This window comes from Panicum virgatum, chromosome 6K (genome assembly GCF_016808335.1).
Source record: "Panicum virgatum strain AP13 chromosome 6K, P.virgatum_v5, whole genome shotgun sequence".
NCBI lineage: Eukaryota > Viridiplantae > Streptophyta > Magnoliopsida > Poales > Poaceae > Panicum > Panicum virgatum.
This window is the reverse complement of record NC_053141.1, coordinates 34493060-34512043: the sequence shown is the minus strand read 5'-3', so window position 1 is coordinate 34512043 and position 18984 is coordinate 34493060. Positions and strand designations below refer to the sequence as shown.

At 43.8% G+C, this 18984-nt stretch overlaps 2 protein-coding genes and 1 pseudogene across 3 annotated transcripts; 2 read left to right on the top strand and 1 right to left on the bottom strand.

Annotated features, from left to right (window-relative positions):
- The first annotated feature begins 104 nt into the window (after positions 1–104).
- Positions 105–4298, top strand: LOC120712311 (protein FAR-RED ELONGATED HYPOCOTYL 3-like). Of its 2 annotated transcripts, none has more exons than XM_039998070.1 (3): positions 105–415; positions 1624–2003; positions 2182–4298. In XM_039998070.1, exon 3 carries the CDS (start codon positions 3135–3137, stop codon positions 4137–4139), a length of 1005 nt encoding a protein of 334 aa, XP_039854004.1. In that variant the 5' UTR covers positions 105–415; positions 1624–2003; positions 2182–3134; the 3' UTR covers positions 4140–4298. The 2 variants fall into 2 exon arrangements, with proteins under 2 accessions (XP_039854004.1, XP_039854005.1); XM_039998071.1 differs by having other exon boundaries at positions 2134–4298.
- Positions 4299–8053: 3755 nt separating this feature from the next.
- On the top strand, positions 8054–12144 carry LOC120713418 (disease resistance protein RGA5-like). The gene is made up of 2 exons (XM_039999386.1): positions 8054–9364; positions 10104–12144. Exons 1-2 carry the CDS (start codon positions 8511–8513, stop codon positions 12142–12144), a joined length of 2895 nt encoding a protein of 964 aa, XP_039855320.1. The 5' UTR covers positions 8054–8510.
- A 2601-nt stretch (positions 12145–14745) lies between these two features.
- LOC120712310 lies at positions 14746–16723 on the bottom strand (annotated as a pseudogene).
- Positions 16724–18984: the final 2261 nt, after the last annotated feature.

Sequence of the window (18984 nt, the reverse complement as noted above, 5' to 3'; positions counted from 1 at the left end):
ACAGCGGCCTGCTCAAGCTAACCTAGCACATCCTCCCGTTAGCCCACGCCGTTCGCCCGTCCCCACACTCGCTGTCTCGGGCTCTCGGCCGCCGCCCCCGTTCCCCGATTCCGCGAGCCCCCGCTCCCGCGACAGCGACGCCGCCGCCCGCCCGACCCCCAACCCCGACTTCCAGGCTCCCACCCACGCGCCCGCGCCGTCAGGAAGGCAGCCTCCACGGAGCCGTCCTCCACTCCTCCAGGCTCCAGGGATCCAGCGGGGCACGAGCGCCGGGCCACCGCCGCCCGCCGCCCCGACCCCGACGTGTCGCCGTCGCGGCCGCGCCGGCCGGCTGGTCCCCGACCGGCATCCCCCGCGTTGCCGTCCAACTCCAGTGGTCAAGCGCCTCGCTCTGCTCTGCATAACTGCCGACTGGGTGAGTGGACTGCAAACTACTCTAGCACTTTACTGTCCACTTCAATTCGGCAATTTCAAGTCCAGATTTGCTTAGCCTTAGGCTGAAATTGGTGTGTACGTTAACATATGGATGTGATTCAGTATTTCAATTTGTTAGTTTAAGGTACTATATGAGACCTTCTGAACATATTAGCGTACCTTTAGTTATTTTATAGAGTAAAATGCACTAGAGGTCCACCAACTTGTAAGGATGTGTCATTTAGGTCCACGAACTCTAAAAGTGCATTTTTAGGTCCATCAACTTGTAATTTGTGTCACTTAGGTCCATAAACTTTGAAATATAGGTCCATAAACTCTGAAAATGCATTTTTGGGTCCATAAACTTATAATTTGTACCACTTAGGTCCATAAACTCCAAAAGTGTATTTTTAGGTCCAGAAATTTTATCCATGACCAGTCGTGTGGCCATAGACGCACCCACAAAGGTCGCCTGGCTGTCCATGTATATCTTTCAACCACTCATCGAGAACCACTCTAGATTGACCCAGCTCTAACGTCGGCACAATATTTTTCACCACAACTTCTGGCGCCACCATATCCGACTACCCGCACCACGGAGAACATAATATCCCCTAGCACGGTACACATGTTGTTGAGTCTCTTGTGACATCCTCCACCTTTCCCAAGCCATCACCCCATCCTTTCCACCCATATTATAGGGTCATATCTAGATCTAAGCTTCCGAGTTCACTAATGAAAGTCTGTAAGCTCCCCTTTAAATCCTAATACATGTCAATAACATCCGAAATAAATCTCCCATCCATCCTATCTCCTCTCCATATGCTCTTGATTCAAAATCGGAGCTCAAATTTCACCCTTCTGGCAAAACCCAGTAATGTGTGGGCATCGTGTAGATTTATGTAGGTGTGATATCAATGCATGAAGGCTAGGTGGAGGGGTGTGGACCTAGGTGACACAAATTACATGTTTATGGATCTAGAAATGGACTTTCACAGTTTGTGGACTTAAGTGACACAAATTACATGTTTATGGACCCAAAAATGCAATTTCAAAGTTGATGGACCTAAGTGACACCTTCTCACAAGTTGATGGACCTCTGGTGCATTTTACTCTATTTTATACTTCTTCTATACCGAATTGTCGAAGAGCTTGTAGTTTCTGTTATTACCGAATTGTGTATTGCTTATACCGTATTCTACATTGCAGTTTTTGGATATGCATATATGCTGGGCATTTTGTGTCAGAGGGATGTCTGATGCTGCGTCGTTGTTCAGTCCACATGCAACGGCAGGAAGCAATTGCCCACGGAAACAGCAAGTGCCCAGTCAATTGTCCGCCGTGATGTGGCGCGGTCTGGCACCACAGCACTCGCGTAGCTGATGACAGAGAGGACAAAATAGCGTGAATTGCTGCAGACTTTCACGCCAAAAAGATAACACCATCGCTGTTCCTTTAGCTTTCTTTTGCAATTCCAAAGGCAAAGAAGAAGCGATTGATTGAAGATCGGTTCCGGGCTGCTATAAAGTTTGCTTCTGTACTACCGAGATGGAAGAAGGGGCTAATATAGCGCACCAGGATTCCAATACGTAAGTAATACAACTCCTTCCTGTTGTTTCTTAAGTGTCATCTGATGGATTTTAGTTGTCCCTAAGTACTGCTACTCCTTTTGGCATTGGACATCACAAATTTTAGTAATAGGTTATGCAATTTTTTCAGTCAGCATGTCTATGCACTACTCTCATACTTGGTGCTTTTCTGATACAGTAAGACCTTGATGCCTTGTTTGGCACCTTATGTTGGTATGGAATTTAGAAATTCAGATGAGGCTTGTCATTTTGGATTAGCTATGGTGCACAAAAAGGCTTTGAGGTGAGAAAAAGGTACACAAACAAAGGCAAATCCGATGGCAAGGTTACATCATGTAGATTTGTTTGTTCAAATGAGGGTTATAGACGGCATGACAAAAGGGATCATTTAACAAAGCGTCCTCGGGCTGAAACTAGAACTGGTTGTGAAGTCCACATGAGTATTAAAATGGACCGAAAGAAGGGCTGCTTTGAAGTGTTTGAGCTGGTTTTGGAGCACAATCACATAGTATACCTGCCAGAAACCTTACACTTAATGATGTCGCAAAAGAAAATTTCAGATTTACCTGCCTTTGAAATTGAAACAGCAGATGATGCAGGAATTGAGCCGAAAGCAGCACATGAGTTGGCTAGTTGCCAAGTTGGTGAATCACTCAATCTTAGCGACAACCTTCAAGATCACATGAACTATTTGCCGACCAAGCGTCAATGGGTGATGGCATATGGCCAAGCAGGTAGCATGCTTAAGTATTTTCAAGATAAAATTGCTGAGAACCCATCATTCCAATATGCATTGCAAATGGACTGTGAAGAACAAATTGCAAACATATTCTGGGTTGATGCTAAAATGATAATGGACTATTCACATTTTGGTGATGTTGTTAGTTTTGACACTACTTTTGGAATAGACAAGGAGAGCCAACTTTTTGGTGTTTTTTGTTGGATTCAATCATTTCAGAGAAATTGTAGTTTTTGGTGCCGCTCTTATGTATGATAAAACATTTGAGTCCTTCAAGTGGCTGTTTGAGACCTTTCTAAAAGCTCATAATGGGCAGCAACCTAAAACAATCTATACAAATCAAGATTATGCAATGGAAAAGGCAGTTGCAGAAGTTTTTGTAGAAGCATGGCATGGATTATGCACCTTTCACATCATGCAGAATGCCATCAAACATCTATGTGAAGAGAAGAATGAAGACACTAATATTCTTTCAGATTTTGGAGCATGCATGTTTGAGTATGTGGACATGGCAGAATTTGAACATAAATTTAACATCATTCGGAAAAAGGGTGGGAAAACAAACTTGGTTGGATGGTATATACAAGTTGAAAGAAAAATGGGCTGAATGTTATATGAAGGATGTCTTCACATTAGGAATGAGAAGAACACAGTCGAATGAGAGTCTGACCAATGACCTGAAAATCCATTTCAAATCTGATTTTGTTATCATTGAGTTCTTCATACATTTTGAAAGGGTGGTGCAAGGAAAAAGGGATAATGAACTGAACAAAGAGTTTGATTCAAGGAGAAATTTGCCTAAAGTCTGTATGAGGAGACCACCACCTATTTTGGTGCAGACTAGCAAGCTGTATACACCTGTTATATTTGAAGCTTTTCAAGGTGAATATGAAAAATCTTTGGCAGCTTGCACCAAGGCATTGGAGGGTAATAATGAATATCTAGTGGGGGATTTTACCTTTAAGGAGGAGTATAAAGTTATCGGTGATCCTTCAAAGCAAACAGTTGTATGCAGCTGCGGGCAATTCGATAGAACTGAGATATTATATGCCCATGCTCTTAAAGTTCTTGATTTGATGAATATCAAATTACTACCACCACAATATGTGTTAAAGAGATGGACATGGGAAGCATGGATTGGAACTGTACAAGACAACCAAGGAAGAAATATAGCTGAAAATCCAATGGATGCTATGCTTCGCTACAAATTCATGTCTCGCAAATTTCTCAATTTGGCACATCGAGCAGCCAACTTTCCAGAATGCACCATGTTAGTAGATAGCGCACTTGACATCCTTGGTAAGCAAATTGAAGACAAAGTCAATGGATGTACAAGCGCTGATCCATGTACAGCTCGCGCCGATGATCTTTTTACTGGGGAGCTTGTTTTCTGGTGAAGCAAGCAAGATCGCATTTTGCAAGCAAGTAGTATGCATGTATGCCATGTCTGAATGCATGTCAAGTTCCAGGACCATGTTCATCTGGTGACACTGAATTTTGCCATTCTTTGCCACCTGAATTATATTAAATCGACAATATTCAGTGTTCTAACGGCAGCACCTATATATATATATATATATATATATATATATATATATATATATATATATATATATATATATATATATATATATATATATATATATAGCTTTCTCTTGCTATTCTGCAAGCAAATATTCTAGGAGCTTGGTTACACATTTTGCAAGTCCCTTTTGAGCTTTATTTTTGATAGCTATGCAGATCGCAGAATACTGCTCAATGTAGTAGCAGCATTTCTAATATTCAGTGTTTACTGTCCAGCAGATCTTGAATTTTCATTTGAGCATTTAGAATCCGTCCGATAAACATTTGGGCATTGAGAATCCATCCAATAAACATTCAGTCATTTATTTGAGCATATACGATCCATTTCAATTTAACGTTCAGAACATAAAGTAAAGCTCATTTAGCCACAACCACATTCAGTGCGGGTCTGCCACTCTTAGCGACTCGTTTGGCACCTAACCTACCCCTACAGACTACGGGATGCTCACTGTTACAATATGACCCATATTGCTGTAATTTGATCTCATCAAGAGCAGCCAAAGTGGCGGATTAAGGCAATGGTAACAGCCATGCAGCAGTCATGGAGGCTTAAGACTATGTCAGCTATAGTTAACAGCCATGAATCATCCTTATTGCTACACTAATGACTATGTTAGTGTGCTTTGTAATCCCCTATATATATGTAACCATTGAGATCATTGAAATGAGCCAATTCCCTATTCCCTTTCACTCTGTTCATACGCTATTCACAAGACGTTATCAACAGCTTTAGCCACTGAGCAAGAGAGAAAGCAAAGGGGAAGGAGGAGGAGAAAAGCTCCGGCGACTCAAGACGGCGGCGACCTCCTTCGCCGTTCCCGTCTTCAACTGCCGGCTGTGGACTGAGCGTCGCCCTCAAGGCCTTCAACCACAGCAACGCCATCTCCTCTGCACTAAAAGCAGATCGACCCCAGCCGTGTGATGTTCAACCACGGAAAGCAAAATGATTCACAAATTCAAGGTGAATCTCAATCGACAAGGTATTTCATAGCAAGCGCCTTACCTCTGTCACGATGCGTTGGACAAAATGGGCCAACTGCTCTGCCTTTTGTTTTTTTTTTCCCGCATGACCGGCGATGTGAAATTCGCCGAATTCGAGAAGGGCAGTCGCTTGCATCCTTGGCTCCTGACGCCGGCAGCAAATCGGACCTCTGCATCAGCACAAGTGCTTCCGCTGGCAGCAGCGGCATTGCAAGCCCGCCTGCGCACTGCATCAGCTGAGGCGGCGTCCTGGCACATGGCCTGAAACAACCTCGGCACGCCCCGACCGGGACCATCCCGACGGCAACAGCCGTCGACCCCCCACCTCCGGTGAGGGGGAGGCTTGAGCGGGTCTTCTTTTTTTTTTACTCCAGTTTCTTCTTTTTGAACATTGCCCTCTGAGGCTCTGAGTGAGGAAATATTGAACCTGAGACTACAACCAATACAATTCATTATCACTTATTGAGAAGGAAGGTATTAAATTGATCATATGAACTCAGTGGGATCCCTTGGGACTCTTTTCAAACCCTACAAAGGCTTTCTTTTCAGCAGTTAATTTAATGAAAAATGCTAGAACTATACACATTTAAAAAATTGAGCTGAACTATATAATGGGGCGAAATGATGGATAACAACCAATTATCTTTGGGAAATGACATGGAACAAAAACGATAGTGCCAAGTAGTATGTTGGTATTGAATCAAAATGACATCTTTTTTAGCTTTTTAACAAATTGTGGTTGAAGTTTTTTTTTTGAGGAAGTCTTTTTTAACAACAAGCAGCATGAAGTTTTTTTTAAGCGTACTGTTTATTCCCTGTATCTGCAGCATCACTGTTTCTACAGTTTGGATTAATGAATTGGTCATGCTTTGGGTCCATGGGGAAGTCGTAATTTCCTCATGAATACTTGCTAGTCAGTGATAAGAAGAAAACCAGATAGGAATTGATCTCAAAAGCTACAGAGGAATTGTATGTGCCGGATGGGGAAAGTTTGTATGTTCGACGAGTTGCTGCTGGTAAATTGTGTATGTGCCGGATGTCGAACAAGTAGGTGCTGCTAAAATTTGATTAGTTGAAATCCTGTTAAAGCCTTATTTTTGTTCCCTGTGCTGCCGAACGCATGTTTTTATTCGTTGTGACTTTGATCCTGGTCAGGAATGGATGTTGGCCAGGATTTAGTGACACGGCCGGATTCACTTGATCCTGGCCTGGGTGGAAAACAAACCCGGCATCAATCCTGTGGTGCCGAACGAGGCCTAACCAGCCCCAAATTTACACCTTGTGTAAATTACGTGGTGGAGCATTTCCATTCTTCTAGAGAGCTTCACTTGTGCGCTTTGGTTTTCAGGACGGAATCACCTAAAAGGCTTAAAGGCGCCATTGACTGCTTCAGTCTTCGCTGGATTGGTATGCAGTTTCCATCCAGTCCAAGTCAGCAGACACGCAATTCAGTGTCCGAAGCAGAACATTCGCATTTTGGTCGATCGCCTGTTCCTCCAACAGATACATATCAATGGTAAACAACACCACCAGGAAAAATATAATCCTCTGTTAACAAGAATTCCCTCTGGCCGGATTTGATTGACATTTCAAACAACCAAAGTGACATGCAATTAGTTCTGTACTCTATTTATGGATACCACGTTGTTTCTCATTTTATTATTCATCTAGATGTACTCATCTGTGTTTTTTATATCTTGAACAACATCGTTTCTATTTTTCTTGTTTATACATTATTATTTGTAGTATTTTTCAAATAATATAATGTATTTTCAAATTTAAACCAGACCAGTATAATAAATTTCATTAAGAGGAAGCAATCGGTTTCTCGGTCGAGGAATCCCCTCAAACCTGGCTGCGCCAACGAGGGGGATTTTTTTCCCCCACAGCTAGAAATTCACCCCACACGATAGTGCCAAGTAGTATGTTGGTTTTGAATCAAAATGACATCTTTTTAAACAAATTGTGGTTGAATTTTTTTGAGGAAGTCTTTTTTAACAACAAGCAGCATGAAGTTTTTTTTTGAGCATACTGTTTTTTTGAGGAAGCAATCGGTTTCTCGGTCAAGAAAACCCCTCAAACCTGGCTGCGCCAACGAGGGGGATTTTTTCCCCACAGCCGGAAATTCACCCCACACGGGGTTCGAACCCCAGACTTGTGGGGTGCTGCCTAAGTGCTTCAACCAGTTGGTCTAGCATCCTTTGGCAATAACTGATCTTGAGACCAGTAGATTGGGCAAAGGTCTAGAAGTCCTTTGAGACTTTGGTTTTCTACAGGGGTTAACACCTAAAGGTGCCATTGACTCCTTCAGTCTTTGGAGGATTGGTGTGCAGTTTTCACACCAATCCAACAGAACAGACATGCAATTCAGTGATAAAAAAAAATCCGGCTGTTTCAGACTATTCAATTGCTCTTTGCCAATACCATACTCCGCTAGTCCGCTTAGTGACGGGAATCACCTATGCAGTCTTTGCTGGGTTGGTGTCCCTTTTCCGTCAAGTGGCCCAATTTTACAGCCCATAGACACCAGCAGGAGCATCGAAAGGGGCAGTTCATGACTTTTAAAAGCTGACTTAAGACCGGTAGATTAGGCAATCTAGAAAACCTCAAGACCAGTAGATTGGAGTCACCTAAACAGGCTTCGCATTTTTCAAAATCTATGATATTCGCGCTTCGGTTGCCTGCTCAAATATGATGTTTTCGAGTTGCCACAAGACAAGGTTTTCGCTAAAGCAAATTCGAACATAAATTCCTATATTACAATAAAGCTAGCTCAAGGTATGAAACACTGTATGCTAAATGCCATTACAAATTTAATAATATTTGCACACATATGAGTGATCTAGATAGTTCTGTAGTCATCAAAGGTCAAGTCAAGAAAGACTAACTACTCGAATTCTAAAAATGCATATGGGCAAACATGGAGTAGTTTTTGATAGCAGATCTGGTGTAGCAATCGCGTAGAACAAGCTATGCTGCATTTTAAAATGCCTCGACTCGTAAGGTAACTTCTAGCGGTTTTCTGAAGTCCTACACGACCACTCTGACAACATATGCCCTGGTAAGCCCCTATTGGTGGCATGGGCGAAACTTCCTGATCAGACGAGTGCTCGAATATAAGAGATCCAAGCGTCATCCCAGATTCCCAGTACGATCCGTTGCAGCAACTTTCTTGCGAACTTCTGTAGCGTGCACAGTGAGAGATGGTTGGGGTGACAGCAAGTGCTCTGATAGGGGTGATGAACCCCCTCCTCGGCAGGCTCGGCAGCATGTTGGAGAGGGAGGATGCCAACATCCAAGGTGTGCATCGGCAGATCCTCTTTCTGCGGGATGAACTAAGCAGCATGAGCACCGCCCTGGAGATGGTGTCGGAGTCGGAGGAAGCAAACTCGCAAGTAAAGGAGTGGATGGGTCAGTTGAGGGAGCTGTCCTATGATGTTGAGGATTGCATTGACATCTTCATGCACCACCTTGGCCGTGTTGCAACCTGCAATGGGTTCATTCAGAAGATCATAAGCAAGGTCATCACTCTGAAAGCACATTATCATATCAGTATTCAGATTAATGAGCTGAAGGAACGCGTGATAGAGGTTAATGATCGACGCAAAAGGTATAAGATTGATCCATCCACCTTACTTCCAAAGTCCATAACAATAGATCCCAGGTTGCCTGCGCTCTTTGAGGAGGCAGATAGACTTGTGGGTATAGATGGCCAAATTGACAAACTTGTCCAATGGCTCACTGATAGCATTAGTTCGCACACACAGCGTAGGGTTGTTTCAATTGTTGGATTTGGGGGATTAGGCAAGACAACACTTGCTAATCAGGTCTTCCAAAAGGTTCGAAGTCAATTCGACTGCACCGCCTTTGTCTCCATGACCCGAAGCCCTAATGTCAATAAGATTCTCAGTGACACACTACTGCAGTTTCTTAAGAGTAGCCCGATTGCAGAAGATCAAAATCAAGACATTGCGAGGGTGCAGGAAAATCTTTATCCCAAAACATGTGAATATCCACAGCTTGTGAAAATGAATAGGGACTATCTTCAGAATAAAAGGTACGCAATAATGCATGAAAGAAACATGTGTTTATATTATAGTATATTTGCAGGGACGGAGGTCTCCCCCTCAAGGAAAATTCGAGTTTCTGGCTCAGCACCTTTCTCTGTGTAATCAGTTCACTTATGTGTGTAAGCGCATTGCACAATCAAAGTTTAAAAAATGAAACGGATATATAGATTCTTTTTCCCTGCATAGAAACTTTTTGGCGATAAAAAATAAAGAAAGATACAAATCGTGCTTGAAACAAGATATTCAGGTTCAATTGAGTTTCCCCTAGTTTACTGCAGAACACTGAGCAGTTACTAGATCAAACTACTTTTTTAGAAAAAAACAGGAAACATCATTCAGATTTCAAGACCAGGTCCACAGAAAAAATTTGTTAAAGCACACATTTAACCACAAACACACAGACACACACTTCAAGTAATGGATTTGGTACTACTCGATAATGTACCTTCCCAATAATATGCACACTATTGCAAATGCCCTGTTGGCTAAGTGGCAGCATTTGTTTAGGCGTTAGGATCTGTGTCTTTAGAGTTGTAGCAGTAAAATGTAGATTTCTAAAGTCTGTTGAAGGATGCTCATGTATGCCTGTATAGCAGTATGCTATTTATCGAATCCATAGTTCCTTATCTACCCTTACATCAAGTTTTATTTATTTATTCAATGGTGATTGGACACATTCCTTGGATTGGTACTAATGCAATGCTTCTTCACCAAATTGCCTGATAGGTACCTTGTCATAATTGATGATCTATGGAGCAAACAAGCTTGGAAAGAAGTCCAATGTGCTTTCCCCCAAAACAATAATGCAAGTAAAATAATCACAACTACACGAATTGAAGATGTTGCTAATTATTGCAGCTTTCCACACAAAGAATATGTTTACCGTATGATGCCCCTTGATAGTGACGACTCAAGAAGCTTGTTCTTGAAAAGGATCTTCTACCACAAAGATGATTGCCCTCCTGAATTGAAAGAAGTGACTGATGATATACTAAGGAAATGTCATGGTTTGCCACTAGCTATCGTTAATATTGCTAGCCTATTAGCAACTAAACCAATCTCTAAAAGCGAGTGGGAGAGGGTGCGGAATTCTCTTGGATCTGCACTTGAGCAAGATCATGAGCTGGAACTTGTTAAAAGGATATTGTTTCTTAGCTATTGTGATTTACCCCACTATTTGAAGATATGTTTCTTGGATCTAAGTATATTTCCAGAAGATCATGTGATAGGCCGGTTGTGTTTAATAAGGAAATGGATAGCCGAAGGATTTATTGCAGAACAACAAGGACAAAACTTAGTGGATACTGCAGAAAACTACTTCAGCGAGCTCATCAATAGAAACATGATCGAACCAGTAGGCACTGACTATAGTGGAAGGCCAAGAGCTTGCCGGGTACATGATATAATGTTTGATCTTATTATATCATTAGCAGCTAAAGAAAATTTTGTTACTATAATGGATGATCATAAGTTGACATCTTCGACTAACAAAATTCGGCGTCTCTCACTCCAGGGAAACTGTGAAGCACAATGTCTCTTGTTAGGGACAAACAGCTTGTCTCAAGTTCGGTCATTTACTGTATTTGGTAATGTTGGAAAGATACCATCTCTCTTGAACTTTCATATTTTACGGGTCCTAGATATACAAAATTGTCCTAATTTAGAGGACAGAGACATTGAGAATATTGGAAGTTTGAGCCACTTGAGGTATATAAGTCTCTATAACAGCAATATCGGTAAGATCCCAATGCAAATTGGAAGGTTACAACATTTGCAAACACTCGATCTCAGAGCTACCAGAATAAAAGAACTGCCAGCAACTATTGTTCAACTACACCAATTAGTGCGCCTATCTGTCCCTAATGGTGTAGGATTGCCAAATGGGATTGGTGACATGACAGCTCTAGAGGAACTTTCAATGTTGGATGCCAGCAAAAACTCCCCAGAAGTTGTGCAGGAGTTAAGAAACCTAACCAAGCTGAAGGTTCTTGGTATTAAGTGGTGTGGTGGTAATGCAATTAATGGTGAAGGAAGCTTTAAGAAATCTCTGATCTCATCTTTCTGTAATCTTGGAGAAAGAAATCTCCACTCCCTGCGGATTGAGACAACGGAACGTTGTTCAATGGATTTCTTGTTTGATTCATTGTGCCCTCATCCATGTCATATGCAGACGTCTAACAACAGACCAATTTTCCCTAGGCTCCCAAAGTGGCTATCCTACCTTCCAGTACTCACCAACTTAGTTATTTTTATAGAAGAAGTGGGAGGCGGAGATGTTGATGTGCTCAAAGACTTGCCTGCTCTACGCTGTCTCCAAATTTTCACAACAGAATACCCGCAGGAATCACTCATGATCAAACCCAATGGATTCCAGTGTCTTGAGGATTTCCATTTTCGCCCTTCTATGTACTTGAAAAAGAAGAAGAGAATGATGAGCCTGATATTTGAAGCAGGTGCAATGCCAAGGCTCAACCGGCTTTGGTTTAGATTCGTTGCACATGATACAGTATCCACATATGGAACTGACTTTGATTTTGGCATTAGCCTCCTTTCCTCTCTCAAATGTCTCTGGGTCAGCATTAATTGTCAGGATGCAATGCTTTGGGAGGTGGAGGCTGCCAAGGCCACCATTACAAAGGCAGCAGTTCTCCTTCCTAACCGTCCAAGGCATGAAATCCATCTATTTGGGGAAGAGGGTATGGTAGAGGACGAGAAGCAGACAGAGGACAGTGGTACTGCGGACCAACTAGATGGTGCCTCCACATGAAAGTAAGATTCTTCAAGTTTTCAGTATTTCCTTTTTCTTCTTTTGAAGTTGTATTTCAAACACAGCTTGCTGCACTAGTATTTATTCTCTTTTCTTATGCAGCAGGTTTGGGTTATGACTAAAATAGGGTGATGTCTTTGCCATCATCATGGTGTCATCAGTTGTCTTAGTGGACAAAACGCAACCATCATGGAAAATAGCATGCTCATACATTATAGCGGCAAATTTCAAAGCCGGCAAAATTGCAGGAGGCTAGATCAAATTAACCCTACATTATAGGGACACTCTACAAATTTTTTTTTCTCAATTTGGTTCTGCCAGCATTCATTTCTTGATTGTCTTTATTACTATGAAAAGAGAGAGAGTATGAGTTTCAAAAGTAGTACATCATATGTTTTCTGGTAAGGATTATGTTATCAAATTCTGTTCCTGAGCAGTAAGGCAGAAAATCTAAATTGGCAAAGCATGTATACGGCGATAACTTCTTTTTGCAGCTAGAAACTTAGGCTAGTAGATACTACCAAAATACCATTAGGGATCATGCCCCCTTAGAATATTACCATTTTAATTAGTATCTTATTAGCATGGTATATTATAGTAACTCTATAATTATCCAAATAATCAGATCTATGTTTAAAAATTTGTTCACATAACTGGCAAATGTCCAAGTGATACTTGTTTCAGATGGAAACACCACACTATCCATGGCTAAAAATTTTCCCCTTACCATGAGCATCTGGAACTAGCCTGGTGGGACTAAGTGTTCAATTTTCAACAATTGCATGTGGTGACTTACTCTTTTTCATACATTTAAGTTCCACCTTTCCAATGATTTCAAATGTCAAGCTTCTCTGCCATTTCAGACAATTATATTGTACATACTGACCTGGAGGATAGCAATAGAAACCACAAACAGAGAATTACAATGCTAGATTTTAAGATTTTTAATGTTGACAAAACACGTAAGTATGACATTCTAGGTTGCTAGGACTTCATACAAATGGGAAAATATCATGTGGTACAAGTTCCAGCATTTTTCCAGCATAAAGAGAAGAAACCATACAAGGAAAGTTATGCCGCAATTAGATATTACTCCGCACTAGGAAATTTTTCCGCTTTCATCTTTCTATTGATAGAAAATAAAGCAAAGTTTCAACAGTAAACAAGGGAATCTTTTAGCCACTGTGACTCATCATCTTGGAAAGACAGCAATTCTAGGTCATGAAGCATAGGAGCATCTGTATAATATATGGGCCGCAAAGCTATCTTAAAACCATAACTCACTGGAGCATTTCACTGTGCTGTGAAAGTGTAAAAGGAGTTCAACTGTCATATTTCTGGTTTGTCTGGTTCTGGAAACCAAAAATGTGTGGGTACCTTCAGGACAAGATGTGAACCATTAGGATTCGAGAAATTAGATGAGCTTCAAAGGAATGATGGAGGCCATGGTTCAGACTAGAGAGTGAAACTTTGTAGAGATTCAGGCAGTGGCGGGCACATGGGTTGGCCACAGATATATACTGAGTTATAGTCACATTACACATAAAAGCAGATGGGTAACCTCACCATTTGGTTTGCAGTTCCTGGATCTGAAATGAGCCTTTATTTGTTCCTTTGCAATCGGAAGTAATACTTATCTAATTTTTTTTATTGCATAGATTGAGATTACCCTCATTTATTCCAATTACAACTTCCTCTGTTTATGAATAACTGTGCCAATTAATCCAATTTTCAGTTCTCTCGCTCCTTGCCCGAATGAGAGAAACAAAAGGGACAGTGACTCCTTACAGGATGCAACAGCATGGCATAATACGTTATAACTTCACCGCAGAATGAGTAACAAATCCGCAACAACGGCAACCAATGTGGTTTCATTTTCACTTCCAGGCGCTCAAGTCCAGATTTCACAACTCGGAAGGGTAATTCAATCAGAAAGGAAAAGTTCAGAAGAGTAGTAGCACTCACTGTTGACTGCCCGCGATTGCCTTCACCGGCCTGACCGCTGCGGGGTTCCCCTCCTCCGCGCTTCCTCCGCCGACGACGTCCGAGCAGGGCCCGGAGCCTCGCTTTTCTCGCGCCGTTGACTCGTCGAGCCACCGCGCAGAGTGGGCTTTCACCACCGCACCCTCCGCCGACCACCGCGCGCTGCCTCGGCCGTCGCCGTCTCGCCGAGACGCAACGCAACCGGTGGATTGAATGGGCCCTCTTTGTTCCATGCTTAGGCTAAACTTGAGCTTTTGGGCCCTCAAATGTTTCACCTACTTGGGCCACGACAGCATTAGCCCAGGCTGAAGCGACCCAGCCAGGCAGGCACCGATTTTCTGGATTTTATACACGGCTATTTTTATAAGAAGTGTATAGTCATGTATGGTCATTTTTTTTATCAGTACTGTAGATTTGAACTAAGTTGGTGGCAGCATCTTTTTCGAGAATATGCATTGCATTGCACGTATTTTGTTAATAAAAAGAGGAAGCGACATCTCACAAAAAAACACACACAATTAACCGAAACAAACAAGCCTACAGGTTGTAGTCAGACTTCAGCCAAACAACAAACAACAGTGGAAGAACAAGAAGTTGGTTATCACAACATCATGATGGCTTCCCAAATCCCTTGGTGAATGAAACAAATATGGGAAAAACCATGTATACATAGTAAAATAGATCTCCCTCTGACAAAATCCAGCAGAATATATATACTCGATCTTGCTTTACAAGTTTGCAGTTATTGGCTGTTTTGCGATGGTAGGCAGGTGCCCCTTCTTCTGCATGGATACCACTGCTTCGTACAAACTCTTCTCCAGGGGAGTGAATTCCAGGCCCAAGTCCTTGAGCCTCTGGTTGGAGAACCTGTACGGCATCGCCATTGGCTTGCCGTCATCTTCACACCTGGGAAGAACAAGAACACCGACCACACATGTGATGAGCTGATGCCAGCAAGCAGATCGAATGATTAAGTTGCTAGCTACTCCCTCCATTTTAAATTATAAGTAGTTTGACTTTTCTGACTCTAAATTTGACCACTTGTCTTATTCAAAAAACTGTGCAAAATATCACTTACGTTTGGCTTGTTTTATCAATATAAGATCTTTAAGAATGACTTATGTTTGGTACTGTTTGTACAAATTTTTTAAATAAGACGAGTGGTCAAATTTAAAGTAAAAAAAGTCAAATGAACAATAATTTGGAATGGATGTAGTAGCTTGGTAGTGGCACTGCAAGAGATTCGATCATTGTCCGAGGGATGGAATGGATCTAGCATATTACTTGGCCCGTTGGCCGTGACGGGGTACTGCGGCAAGAGCTCCCTGAGCATGCCGACGAGCCGGGCGCGGTGCAGCACGGCGCCGACGCAGAGGTAGCGCCCGCCGGCGCCGGGGCCCTCGTGCTCGTAGGCCCGCAGGTGCACGCGGGCGACGTCGCGGACGTCGACGTACGCGGCGACAGCGTTGGGGTAGGTCCTCCTCGTGCCCGTGAGGTAGCGCCCGACGTGGTGTGGTTGCTGAAGTTGAGGGTCCGCTGCAGCCTCGGGCCCACGGCGGTGCACGGCACCACCACCGCCAGCTCCAGCCCCAGCCCCAGCTTCGCCGCCGCCTCTCTCGCCGCCATCTCGGCCATCATCTTGGCGCAATAGTACCAGTTCTGCACGTACGTTTAGTTTCATTCCGGTGCTGGTGAGCCTGCGTCTGCTGACGATGATAATAAAATGGAGTCCTGACGACAAGGGAGAGGGCATAGCTAGGGGAGGCTGCTCACATACTTCTGTTCGTCTGCAGAAGTCGTAGTCGCTCCAGCATGCCTCGTCTAGGACGGCGTCGGGGCTCCGGTTGGGGTCCATGTGCACCGCGCCGTAGGACGAGGTGAGCACCACGCGGCGCACGCCCTCCTCCGCGGCGGCGACCATCACGTTCCGGGTGCCCTCCACGGCCACCGGCACAAGCTCCTGCAACTCAGGATCAAGTCCACGGAGCATGCGTCAGCATACATACTGATCAACATCAACTGAGATACCATGGCGAAGACGACGTCGAAACTTGAAACAAAACTGAGCTGCTGAGGACAGGTGGGCATGTACGCACAGGGTCGTTGGACACCGGGGAGGCGACGTGGAAGACGCCGCGGCAGCCGCGGAAGGCGGCGCGGAGGGGGTCGGGGTCCAGGACGTCGGCGCGGCACAGGGACAGCCTCTCGTCCGCGCCCTCCAGCGCGAGCAGGTGCGCGTTCTTGCTGTCCGCTTCATGGTATGCAGAGATAGATCATGTAAGGCTTAGCAAACTTGTAGTATCTAGATTGCATGTGTCCATGCGCATGAATGTATGCACGCACGCACTCACCAGGATCCCTCGCGGTTCCCCTGACACGGTAGCCGCGCAGGAGAAGCTCCTTCACCACCCACGAGGCCACGACCCAATGAAGCTGCCTGATCCGGTCACGCAGACCAGCTGCTGCTTTCCATTGCAGGCCTCGGGAAAGGTCGGCATGGTTCTGGCGATCGATCTGTCTTTTATATCGGCACGATCAGTAAGTTGCTAATCGATCGTACTCTCTGTTGCCTCGGTGATGTGGCCGAGCTTTATTGTTGGATCTGATGGTGCTCTGCTCTCTACGGAAATGCCTTGTGGCCTTATTTATAGCATTCTCTTGGAGGCAGCACCTAGGCCCATCGAAAGCCACGAGCGAGGTGCCGAGGTGGGCGACCGCTCCGGGTCCCCAAAAATGTAGGGTCCTCAAATTTTAAAAGTCCAAGACCTATACTCTGTCTATTACTTTCTATTCCTCGTTCCGCAGATTCGCGGTTAACGAAATGTCACCGCTGCTATGACATCTGCGTCTCTTCCACCTTCCTTCGTAGCAGACGGAAGCAGTCAGCAAATCGCTATTAGCTAATCACCAGAACTATAGCGCCGGCGGCTAGCCACCAGCACTCCAGCGATCAAGATCAAGATTCCTATGTGCACACAGCGGCGATCAGGTTCAGCAAGACTCAACGTGAGATAGCAGCGTTCCTTATCACAGCCGACCGAATTAAATCAACTAATTCAACTGATTTATTTATTTGTAAAATAGACGTTTGTTCCTTGGAGGATTTTAGGGCTCCATTTTGTATTTCACATCGGGTCCCAAATTTCTATAGACAGACTTGCACACAGCACCTTTGCTATGCACATAGGGTGCACTACTAAAAAAAGATTAACCGAGGCGCTTGGAAAATGCCTCAGAGCCGTTAATGGTGGCCTCGCAACCGACTTGGTTAACACATTAACTGAGGCAGGCAAAACCTAAGGCAACCGCCTCCGTTTATTTGGTGCATTGCCCCGGCCTCCCCAAACCTAGGGTTTCTGTTGCCTACATTTTGAATTGACCTATCTAATTTTTTAATTCGGAGCGCTCATCATTGGTTCTCAATATATAATGTAAAGTAGGAGTTAACTTTTTATTACAAATTGGAGGCTTCTTTTAAGGTCTCCACATGAAGCAACGTAGGATCCTATGTGAATATCCTTGAAAAATAGAGAAATTCTATAAGTTCTCTAAAAACAAAATATCTAGCAGTCAATTAATCATCCTCGATAATTATAGGCATTGGATTTACTTTATTTCTAATTAAAAAATTACCCTTCTATACCATTATGATGAATTAGCCTAAAACCGGCTATATATCTTAATTATACATCTGAATCTATATCTTAACTACCTTGTTGACGGAAAAAAAACTGGCTAGGCTTCCGACATAACCCCATGCGAGGACTCAGGAGATTTGCTTTACTGCGAAGCAGGCACCATAAATAGATTAATGTAGGTGCAAGACGTGCTAGTTAATTTGACCTACAATTGACAAAGTATAAGACAACATTAATATTAGAATGTATCTGTCAGACCCGGGACAACGGGACTGCTTATAGACATAGAATGTTCTAAAATAAGAGATAGTTCATGGATGTACCTTACCTCTTTTGCAACTACCCGAATAGGCATAGAACTAGTTGCAGTACAAAGGAAACTACCCGATTGTGTTGTAGTAGGACTCCAACTGTACTCGGCTAGGACTTTCCATGTAACCCTGTCCCCCCGGATATATAAGAGCGGGCAGGGACCCCCTCCAAACAATCATCAACACCTAAGGCAATACAAACCACACAGGACGTAGGGTATTACGCAAACTCGCGGCCCGAACCTGTCTAAATCTTTGTGTTCCTTGTACCATCGAGTTCTAGAGCAGTCGATCCCTACCTACAAACCCTACTGCTAAGGGTATCCCTGAGCAGTCTTGGCGGTAAACACCGACAGCTGGCGCGCCAGGTAGCGGATTCGGTGAGTTCACCAACGAATTCGATGGCCGGACCAAGCAACGCCAACGGCGTGCCAGGAGGCACCACCTTCGTTTTCGATTCCTGGGCTTGCACGGCTGACGGAACGGGAGGCTTTTCCAGCCACCTTGTCACGCCTAACTCGCCTAAATCGAAAACCCGCTCCCAACTCGCCGACATCCGCGAGTCCGCGGATCTCGACGAGGAAAGAGTTCCACCCGAACTCGACTCGGACAATCCGGGAAACATGTCAACTCAAAACCGAACTCCTGGTTTGGTCGAGTTCGACATAAATTCTGATTCCGAAAAGCCTCACTTTTCCAAAAATCTTGGAAAATACCTGGCTCATCTCAAGACAATCAAACGCCCGAAGATCAAAAACTCAGAACTACTCGCCGGAGTAGATCAAGTTTCATGATCAATTGAGGGCTGCATCAAACTTGCAGAAACCGCTCTCAGCTCATCTGCGCCACAGCAGAACCCTAAAGCACTAAACCCACCGTAGAAGAGGTCGGGTGATATGCTCTCAGGG

Excerpts from the sequence above, each read along its gene's own strand:
- LOC120712311 (XM_039998070.1), top strand. The coding sequence starts at position 3,135 with ATGGATTATGCACCTTTCACATCATGCAGAATGCCATCAAACATCTAT.
- LOC120713418 (XM_039999386.1), top strand. The coding sequence starts at position 8,511 with ATGGTTGGGGTGACAGCAAGTGCTCTGATAGGGGTGATGAACCCCCTC. Across the intron at positions 9,365-10,103 it reads GACTATCTTCAGAATAAAAG|GTACCTTGTCATAATTGATG; the intron begins GTACGCAATAAT and ends ATTGCCTGATAG.